This window comes from Spinacia oleracea, chromosome 6 (assembly GCF_020520425.1).
Source record: "Spinacia oleracea cultivar Varoflay chromosome 6, BTI_SOV_V1, whole genome shotgun sequence".
NCBI classification, from domain to species: domain Eukaryota; kingdom Viridiplantae; phylum Streptophyta; class Magnoliopsida; order Caryophyllales; family Amaranthaceae; genus Spinacia; species Spinacia oleracea.
The window spans coordinates 129,313,331-129,324,745 of record NC_079492.1 but is presented as its reverse complement, the minus strand read 5'-3'; the positions used below and the strand labels follow the sequence as shown (position 1 = coordinate 129,324,745).

The window sequence follows — 11,415 nt, the reverse complement described above, 5'->3', positions numbered from 1 at the left end:
TAAAGTTTTATATGGGATAGCAACAAATATCAATTTTCCGATTACATTCAGATAAATTAAGTCAAAATCATTCTCCCGGCTACAATAAAACGTTAGACCTTCTATCTGAAAAGGCTGCATGTTCCAGAGTTATATATGGGAGACGTTCTACAGTGTAAAATCTATTCAACGACCATAGTTTTAATGAAGGAAGCCTTTATTTGATTAAATTTATTATGTACTTGTGAGATATGTGTTTTTATATTATAAATGTCGTATGACTATTTATTAATGAAATAATTTTCCTTTCAAAAAAACAAAAAAAAAACCATGCCCTATCACAAGACTAAGACTTGCTTGAAGTTGACTTGACTAGTCAAACAAGTTTGTTACACAATCAATCTATACTAATATATAAAAAGGCGTTGAGAAAAATGTGTACGTGTCACGCAGTAATCTTTCAATACGTACAATGAGATTCGAACTCAAGACCTCAAGAGTAGATAATAACTCTAATTACCATCTTAACCAACAACCAATTGTGGTTTATATCTTCACATTAATTTATAAATGAATGCTAACATGAAATCTAAAACAACTAAATTTTTATGTGACTTTTTATGTTTCTATTAACTATTTTGGGAAAAGAATACGGAGTAATAATTAAAGAATTAGGACAACCATGAATAAACCTGATGTCATAAATCTCATAAGCATCAACTACAGAAATGCATTGCATATCTAATTTGGTGCTTATTAATTTGAATCACTTAGTTCCATTAGAAAACAAATTATACAAATTGTAAGATGACGTTATTGAATAATTATTTCCCATGAGAAACTACGTAGCGTGTTTGTGTAGTTGACGAATTTGATGGATATTTTACATTTTATGGTATACACGTATGTTATCAAATGTTGTGCTCAAGAAAATACTAAAATTTTAACTATTCAATATAGCAATCGGGGCATTGCCCGAGCCACACACTAGTTCCTTATTATAAAGCGTTTATTCCACATGTACTCCTTCCGTGTCTTTTTATTTGCCTAATTATAAAAATTCACTTTATTAAGTATTGAGTGTAAGATTTGCACAAGAGAGGTCAGATGACAAGTGGCAAAATTTATTCTACATATGGAACAATCTCAAAAAGAACATCTAAAGAGGAAAACAGAGCAACAAAAAGGTATGAAGGGAATATAAACCAACTTTTTCAAGATGTGGGATACCACATATATAGTGTGTGGAAAATTTCAAGCTCTCGAATAATGGTGAACAAACACCCACTTGGAGAAAAGATAGACTACAGAGTTTGACATTAACAAACACCTTAATATAGTCTTGAGAAAGACTATCTTGATTTCTGTGTACCTTTTCTTTTTTTTAAAACAATATAAAAAAAATTAACAAGCACCTTAAAAAAATGTTCTTTTAATTTTTATATATTTTTTCTGTTTTTATCGATAATTTAATATCTTTGAACTCAATTTGTTAGAGTAATTGTGAGATTTTGGACGTAATACTATTTTCTTTAACCATCCAGTAGGGCAAACATTAGGGACAGAGGGAGTAACTGGAAGAGCTCAAGATTCTACAAATGGTCACTCGATCAACAAGTATTATCGGCAAGTTCATTAGCACAAATATGCACCAGGGTGTACTGCGGGTAGGGCTGCAAATCGGTCCAAAACTAGATCAGACTGAAATCTAAATCAAGAAAATTTGTGGACCGAATACCCAATCGAAAAAATTTCGGTCTGCAGGTTTTTTCTAGTCTCGTCCTGATTTAGATCGGATTGGACCGAAATGATTGAATATAGTTAGAAAATCTTTTATAATTTGATCTTGTACCTTTAAGGAAGTAGATATGGATATAGAAGACCAAGAATATGAAAACAAAATAAAATAACACATGATTTTATGGCACAAAAGAAAATTAATGATTTATTTAATATAAACCAGGTCAACCAGTCCGGACCGAAAACTTCCGTTTTTGGACCGAATCGGACCGAAAACTTCCGTTTTTGGACCGAACCGGACCGAAAACCAAAGTTAAAATTCCGCCCCGGTCTGATTTCGGTCTATTTTCCGATCCCGGTCTAATTTTGAACAGCCCTAACTGTGGCATGTGAGAGTGTGCACCCTCACATTTCCCCTTACATGTGCATATCATGTGAGAAAAAAAATGTGAAAAAGGGTATAAAAATACCCTTGAGTGTACTAACGAATTTTTACAAGTTCATTAGCAACGTATCTCTATTACATAAGGGAATAGGTGAGGGGAAATAACGTAATCCCTCTTTTGGTGTCCTCCTAGAAACAGACTATAATACCCTCACACCTTCACAATTCAATTCAATTAAAAAAAGCTGATTATTTAGTAATTTAAAAAACTTACTGTAATAAAAAATTAGGAAAACCATATAAGTCAGACATACATAAATCACGCATGAAATTAAATTGCGATTCTTTACTAATCTGAAACACTGATGATTTGTTTCAATCTTTCAAATTAGGAAACCCAAGTAATTATCATTCACATAAAATCAGGCAATGTAACGGTAAAAAGTCAACAAGAATTGAATTGTTTCTCCACAAAACATAAAAGCAGTGAGAATTAAAAGTCAAAAGTTATGGAAATCAGTCCTATAATATCTCAATTTCTTTCCCTGAAACAATAAAATAAAAGTCAAAGAAGACAAAAAGAATAAAAAAAATTATACGGAGTACAAATTACTTACAATTATCAAAATCTCTATTATTTATATGGAAGATCAAAATTTCTTTAACGAGTACATAAAAAAAAAGAGTTCACCCAAAATCTCCTGCCAATATTACTCTTGAAGTCGCGGAAATATGTTTTTCTCCCGAATTCATGCATAAATTAACAAAATAAAACATATATTGTACAATTCATGATGCTATATCCGATGGTAATGCACAAATTAACAAACAAAAAACAATTTTTTTTTTACTGAGATTTACAAATAGAACATTTCAGGATCATATATATGGCCAATGGTAAGAAAAGTAATGGGTTTATACCTAATTTGTTGTTTATAGTCTATTTTGGGTGTTGAAGTACAATTCCACCACCATCATTTTCAACCGATTGACAACGTCGCACCTGATACAAGTAAGTAATTCTTTGCACATTAATATTAAATATTAAAAAAAAAAATTCACTTTGAAATTTTTTACATGATGACTGAGTTCCATTATTCACCTTTTATGCATTTGTTTTTAAAGGGGTACATCGATATGATGTACGAATTCGATTGATTTGTAACTACAATATTTTCAATTACTTTGGTACTACTACGTATAATTTAAAACTTTCGCCATTAAAGAATACGTAGTATGTATTACATTGTTTCATTATTTTGTCTATTTTTTTTTTTAAAATGAACTTTGTGAACAACTTTTTCTTGCCTATTATTTGTGGTGATCGATTAGTTGAATTGACAAACAAAATTAATTTTTATATATGTTTCGCACGCATCGCGTGCAAACAATACTAGTGAATTTAAGTTGTGAGCAAATAGGATTAAATCTTTTAATTAGGTTATTTTTATGTTACATAGGGCGAAATATTATTTTAAACAATTGAAGTCGGGTAAAATCAGACACAAGTCAGTTTGACCATGTATTGACAACCATAAAGCTAAAACAACAAGAAAAAGAGATTTAAAAGGGGAAAGAAGCCATCCCAAAAATGACAATTGCATATGCCCACATTAGCGTCTGAATGCACTAATGCGTGTATCTGGGTATTCTATTACTCTCGTTACCATTACCCCCATTATCACGGATCATTATTGTCTTCTTCAAATCGTTGAAACTTTCCAACCTCTCTTATCTCTTGATTTTTGTGAATCTTTTCAAAATAAAGATCACATTTATTGTCACCCCAATTTTTACATATATAAATTAAATTAAATTAAATTCTGATTCAACATTGAAAAAACAAATCATAAAAAATCAAACAAGAATATGGCGGAGTGGCACTCTATACAACTCAAAATCTTGTATGAAGTCTTAGGATGGGTCGCTTTTGTTGCTTGGTCTATCAGTTTTTACCCTCAAGTCATCATGAATTTTAGACGAAAAAGGTATTCTATTTTAATTGTTTTGTTTTGTGATGTGTTGTTGTTCTTGATTAATTAATTGAGTTTCTGTATGATGATGATGATAATGTGTTTGAATTGATGTGTTTGGCAGTGTGGTGGGATTAAATTTCGACTTTGTGATCTTGAATTTGACGAAACACTCGTCGTATTTGGTATACAATGTGGTTCTTTACTTTAGCGCCTCTGTTCAGGCTCAATATCGTCACAAATTTGGCGATGACCAGGTTAGTTTATAATCATTCAGGAGAATAGATTATTGCATTGTCTCAAACCAATACTAGTAGTTATCTATTACGTTATTGACTGGAGAGTGGAGAGTATTATTTGTTTCTAAACCTTTATAACAAAAGTTCCCTCGATCATATCGAAGCATTCAATAGCTTCAGTCTCGTATTAATTCCAGAAAATATGAAGCAATTTGGTTTTTTATATTTTGTGTTAGCACATTCCTCAATTTCACTACTTTAGGGCTCCACTAGTTTATTTCTGTATTATTTCAACCCTGTTAAAAATGAGAGAGTTAATCACTTAATAAGGCTAAGGGCTACTCCCCTTATTGCCATATGGTTTTAAGGTGGAACCTCATACGGTCTTGTTAAGTGGACCCTTTCGATGACGGGTGCGGCCCAGACCCATATTTAACCATAGTATCAGAGTCGGGCCATAGCTCACGTGTGAGGGGGAGAGTGTCAAGAAACGCGCTCTGGCCCATGAAACATCGCATGGGCTACTCCCCTTATTGCCATAAGTGTAGTCGATTTGAGCTGATTTTGGTTGCGACCCATCTTAATTATGTAAAATACGCTAACATAGCAGCGGAATTGACTGTTGACAGATGATACCAGTTGCTGCAAATGATGTTGCATTCTCAATACATGCAGTACTCTTGACAGCCTTCACCCTCTTCCAGATTTTCATCTATGAGGTACACTTACACCCCTTTTCTTAATTACCCTACTTCCAATGTGATTCCATCTGTGTTAACTTATTGAATCAAATATAACCATTGATTTACTTTAATTTAATTCTACAGAGAAAGAATCAGAGATTTTCGAAAGCTGCCATTGGGATTGTCTGTGCTGTATGGTTGTCTGCTGCAGTTTGCGTTTTCGTAGCTATTCACAGACATTCATGGTTCTGGTTGATCACTGTCTTCAAGTAAGTTAACGATTTCCTCTTAAACCAATCATTTTCTATCTTTCATTTTTGGGAAATATATAACACATTCAATAATTTGACAGCACTATTCAGGTTATCATGACAGTAATCAAATACGTGCCTCAGGTCAGTATTCCAAGTAGAAGTAATTCTTAGCTATCACAATTCACAATTAATTAACTAGTCGTATATCTTATACAACACTAATTATATTCTACTTTTGCGAAGATTGTTAAAGTTAGTTTTTTATAAATATATGCAGGCAATCATGAACTTTCGACGAAAAAGCACAGATGGTTTCAGCATTGGTAATATTTTGCTCGATTTGACTGGTGGTGTGACAAATTATGGGCAAATGGCTATGCAATCTATTGATCAGAGTAAGTCATAGTTGGCTGGTTGCTGTGGTTTTGCTTCATCTACTGTAACTAGGCTTGATTGCTTAATATTCTTGTTGTTTAACGTTTGATATGACCTATTAATTTGTTGCAGAATCATGGGTGAATTTCTATGGAAATATAGGGAAAACGCTACTATCTTTGGTATCGATCTTCTTCGATGTTCTATTCATTATCCAACATTATGTGCTCTACCCAGCCTCAAAGAGAAAGCAACAGAAGCTCCCTATTCAATCCTCTAGTACAGAGCAGAATTAATTATTAGCATTGTTTCTTAATTTGAGCATACAACATCAAGTAATACATAGGGCTTTTGCTTTCAAAGTGTATGAAGGTGGAATTCGGCCAATGTAACCTTGTTTCTCTGAAATTAGAGAAGCAATGCAGCTACCCATGTATATAACTTCGATCTTGATGTTTATAAAGCAGTACAATGAAGAATGTCCATAGGGAACAATTATAAAGTGTGTTCATCCTGTAATGGCATGCTGTATGAGTAAACTAAACGCGCTCCTTGATACGCGTAACAGAACACCAAAAACTGTATTCTGCAACGTATAATCAATCAAATTCAATTCAAAGTAATATGTAAGCACCAAAAAATGACAATCCGTCCGTCAAAAATTGTTCAAGTGGAGCAAGTAAAATAAGACGTATCGGAGGGTAGTACTGAGTATGTTAGCAATATCAACAATAATTAATTGCATTAACACCAAAATCAAGTAGTTCGTATTACTGTATTAGCAAATTAAATCCAAAATGCCAAAATCCAAGCCCTTAATTAATCACATACTACTAGCTAGTTATTGAAAATCTGACAAAAAACGAATCAAACTAGTGAACTACTACTAGTATATACTACTACTATGGACATAATTATGCAAATCAAATTCAATGATCCATGCATTATCATCATCATCATCAAGCTTGAGCAGCCATGTAAGAAGCCCAAGGTTTATCCTTCTCTCCTGCATCCTCATTATAAGCAAAACCACCGTGACTAGTAACATCCATCCCTTCAGTCTCCTCCTCAGGAGTAACCCTTAACATCTTCAACTTATGCAACACATAAAACAAACTCCCCATTGTCACGCTAACCCAAGCACATATGGTTACGATTTGGACCACATGGGCGGCCAAGAGCCGCCACCCACCGCCCATTAGAAGACCGTATGAGGTGGCTGGGCGTCCCGGATACACTTCTTGAAGGTACTCTTTCTTGGCAAACAAGGCTGTAAAGATTATGCCCCATGTACCACACCCTCCATGGAGCTGAAGGGCTTCTAAGGGGTCGTCGTACTTGAACTTTTCTGCTAGCATGTTGCATGATATTAGCACAACGGCTGCAACTACACCACATATGCATGCTGCCCATGGGTCTACCACCGCGCAACTTCCTGTTATGGCGGCGAATCCTCCCAGTAGCCCGTTGCACACGTCGGTCACGTTCCAGTGACCTACTAGTAACCTGTGTGTGCAGTCAAATTTAACAATAATTAGCCCAAAAACGCAACACTTTTGATTTCAAATCAAATATAGGGATCAATACTTTACTTTAAACAGAGTAATGCCACATAAAGTTAGAAATTAAAATAGAAATAATTATACGCATTATATGTATCCTTATGAAAATATGAAGATCGATAGTCTATTTATTTATGCATTAAGGTGTTGCATATATATATATATGTTGTACGAATGTACGATGATATGCCATTTTACTCTTCCTCCGTAACAACCTTTTTTAGTAACAACTTTTGAATTATTCAATGTTTGAATGCAAAAGTCAAGATTGAAAAACAAAAATCACATCTCTTCCGCTTTATAATATTTATCAGGTTTACTATTCATATACTAATGTGAAAATATTAATGTAAAATGTGAAATTAAAAGTATTTCTTAGTAACATTATTGAAAATGAGAGAGTAATATGGAATAGTAATTTACCTCTTTACAAAGAGGGTGGTGAGGGCAGCCGTTGCACCGGCAAGAGTAGTGGTAACGGCAGTCCTCCCTACGGCACTCCATTGACCGTACACCGAGCCGCTTTGGCCGTACGCCTTAGCAATGATGAGAAACGAACCTGGGTTAAACCCGTACCAACCAAACCACAACAAGAAAGTCCCTAACACAACCAATGAAGTACTATGCCCTTTAAGCCCCCCAGCACTTTTCCCTGAATGATCAAACCTTCCCATTCTAGGGCCTTCAATGAATGCCCCCCAAAACCCGGCCACAGCTCCAACCAAATGCACTACTCCTGACCCGGCAAAGTCAATAACCCCGGAACCAAACAATAGGTTGGACGTAGCGAAAGCGCTACCCCAACCGTCATTTGACCAAAACCAATGCGCCACCACGGGGTACACGAACCCGGTTAGGAGGCTCGAGTACGCCAAGTACGCACCAAACTGCGTTCGTTCCGCTATCGAACCGGATGTTATCCCGGCTGCAGCGATGGCGAAGCAGTATTGGAAAAGGAAATAGTTGTAATCATAAGATTGACTAAAGTCAGGTATCGATGAAAGCCCAAAGAAACGGCGCCCAATCAAGGCGTTTGAGGGGGACCCGAAGGCAAAAGCGAACCCGAAAAGGTAAAAAAACACAGCCCCGGTGGCGGCGTCCAGGACATTTGTAAGGAGGATATTCATAGTATTCTTAGCACGGACAGAGCCAGCGCATAGCATAGCAAAGCCGAGTTGCATAGAGAAAACAAGGTAAGCGGAAAACAGGAGGTAGACGGCGTTAACCGCGGTGGTAGCATCGCTTGTTAAAGCGGAGTTATTGGCAATTTGTTGGCAGATGTAATCTGCTGCGGATGAGGAGTTGAGGAGTGGGCTGAGAGCGGCGGCTGAACACACCAGAGGCGACGCCATTGCGGCGGCGATCGTGGTGGTGGGATGAGAGAAATCGCAAGAAAATGGAAATGTTGGGGCGAGGGTTTAAAGAAGGTAGAATGAAATGCGTGGTAGTGTGAATGTGAGATTCTATTATATATTCTTCCAACTCAAATACAACTGGTATTACTCCTAGAATCCTATAGATTCCTCCTATTAGGGCGGAGTATCAATTGATTATATTATTTTTTACCAACTTTAATTTTACGTTTACTATCTATCCGCATATTGTTGTACTCCGTGTATTCCTTGTATACAGCTGGGTAAACCATTTTTGGATTTCTTTTCTCTTCTTATTTTAGGTGAACATGGTTAATAGTTTGAAATTTATTTACCATAAAAGACCTTTTGTACATTAAATAATGTAAGGCTTGTGAATGGCTACAAAGAAACTATAGCCACCATAATAGTTTATAATTTTGACCATTTTTTCTTAAATAATTAATCACAACCTTTGATCAGTGTGACTTAAAAGTAAATTAAGAAAAATATAAAATTTATTTATTTTCAAAATTATAATTACAAGCAGCTTTTTATTCTTTGGTTCTACGTTCCATCAAATTAACTAAATGATCCCCTAAAAAAAATTAACTAAATGATCCTTTTTTTTGAGGGGAAATTACCATCATCTGTGTTAAAAAAAAAACAGTGTTAAACTGTTAATTATGAGTCCTGATCCTCTAGAGTCTCTACGACAAGAGAGAGTTGTATCTAAACCATACATTTTAAAATCAATGGCTCATATTAGTGGGAAGGAAAAACCAGGGGTGAATATTGATGAGAAAAAATAGAAGAAAATTTGGAAAGATAATATATGAGCCATTGATTTTTCAATCAATGGTCGATATTGTTCAAACTCGATCTACCTTGTAGAGTTATTTTAAAACTCCAGAGAATCCAAAACCGTTAATTATCTTCTTCCACGCGCGTCTCTTGGAATTTCAAGAAATAAAATAGTAAGAGCTACAATAATGAAGGACATCTATGATTGAGAATCAAACAACTCAATAGAAAGGTTGAAGAAGGAATGAAAATGTGAACCAAACAACTTGATGGTGTGACTTGTTCACACTTATAAATAAGTCGAACACATTGGTTAGCGGAACTTAAAAGTGACACCAACATAGAAAATAAAGTAACATTAATATAGGAAATAAAATAACATCATTGTAACTTGATGGTGTGACTTGTTCACACTTATAAATAAGCCGAACGTACACATTGATTAGCGGAACTTAAAAGTAACATCAGCATAGAAAATAAAGTAACACTAATATAGAAAATAAAATAACATAACCTCTAGTATGAAATTGAAGAAATTGCAATAAAAACAAGAAAAATAATAATGTATAAGTAACATCAACGTAGAAAGTCAAGTAAAACCAGTCTATACAAGGAACCTCTAATATGAGATTGAAGAAACTACAATAAAATAAGAAAAGTAATAATGAATACAATGTATAACGCCAACATAGAAACTCGAGTGACACCAGTCTGTACAAGGAACTTGTAACATGGAACTGCAATAAAAATAAGAAAAGTAATAGTGAATACAAAGTATAAGTAACACCAACATATAAAGTCAAGTAACACTAGTATATACAAAAAAAAGTACGTAGTATGTTACAACGGCCATTTTTTTTTTTTTATGAAGAAAAGTGAACAGAAATTAACTCAACGGCCATCTTATATATGACGAGTTGAGTTATGTGATTTATTTGTACTTCAGGTTTAAGATTTTCAAATTTAGTTTTTAGGTGCTTAGTTAGACATTTCCACAAACAACTTGTATATGAACATAATATTACTAGTGAAAGAAAAACCAAGTTGTAAATTAAAATGGTACTGAACCGTTTAATGCGGTTTAGTTCGATTTGCTTTGTCATATACGTAGTACGAAGTACGTAGTACTCCCTCCGTCTCGAAATATTCGACCCGGTTTAATCGGCACAGAGTTTAAGGGACTTGAATTGACTTATTTAATTTAATAGGTAGTAGTAGATAGTGGGGTATTATTTTAATGTAGTTAGTGGGAAATGTATAAATGGGTAAGGTTGGGGGAGAGCAGGGGTTGAACTTTTAATTATTTTTTGTATGGAGTAGGGGGTAGGTGGATTAATAGGGGTGGAGTGAGAAATAATATAATATTGTTAGATATTTCCATTTTTAGAAACAGGTCAAGTATTAAGGGACGGCCCGATAAGGAAAACAGGTCAAGTATTCCGGGACGGAGGGAGTAGTACTTAATAAGATGGGGTTGGTTTTACGGTCTAATTTAGTGTTGCCTTTATATGTAAATTTTCGTGTAGTGAGTTATCGTTTTTATTTTATTACTTACATTTTTTGGTCATATACTTATATTTTATAACGTTGAGATCAATGGCCTTATCCATTTGACTATATTTTATGAGAACTTTTTAGGTCAAATGGAACAACTAAAATGAGACGGAGAGAGTAAAAAAAATTACGATATACCCCACCAGGCTTCATATGAAATTTAGTGAAGCTAATATATATTATGAGGGAACTAAGATGGATTTCATGGCCAACTTGGGGCATTATAATTATTGTTCATCCTTGCTTGGTTGGTTAAATATAAGCGAAACAGTAACAATAACACAAATTCTTATTTACAATGGTTGTACAATAATTATTGTACAACGGAGTAAAAGTTAACTCAAAATGCTTAAAAATTATGCTTATATATGTAAAAGTTATCTAATTTTTAGTGATAAATTTTTTCATTTTAATAAAACTTATTTCTTCAAAATCTCTAATAATGTATAAAATGAATCATTTATTCCTTTAAAATGTTTATCTATCAACTTTTTTTTACTAATATAAAAGTTAAT

At 34.3% G+C, this 11,415-nt stretch overlaps 2 protein-coding genes across 2 annotated transcripts; one reads left to right on the top strand and one right to left on the bottom strand.

The window, feature by feature from the left end:
• Positions 1-3,702: 3,702 nt before the first annotated feature.
• LOC110787531 (cystinosin homolog) lies at positions 3,703-6,147 on the top strand. The gene is made up of 7 exons (XM_021992164.2): positions 3,703-4,092; positions 4,202-4,334; positions 4,946-5,035; positions 5,144-5,268; positions 5,352-5,394; positions 5,531-5,648; positions 5,761-6,147. Exons 1-7 carry the CDS (start codon positions 3,974-3,976, stop codon positions 5,922-5,924), a joined length of 792 nt encoding a protein of 263 aa, XP_021847856.1. The 5' UTR covers positions 3,703-3,973; the 3' UTR covers positions 5,925-6,147.
• A 209-nt stretch (positions 6,148-6,356) lies between these two features.
• Positions 6,357-8,751, bottom strand: LOC110787533 (ammonium transporter 1 member 2). The gene is made up of 2 exons (XM_021992165.2): positions 7,614-8,751; positions 6,357-7,134 (listed from the first exon to the last, which is right to left on the bottom strand). Exons 1-2 carry the CDS (start codon positions 8,540-8,542, stop codon positions 6,588-6,590), a joined length of 1,476 nt encoding a protein of 491 aa, XP_021847857.2. The 5' UTR covers positions 8,543-8,751; the 3' UTR covers positions 6,357-6,587.
• Between the last annotated feature and the right edge of the window lie 2,664 nt (positions 8,752-11,415).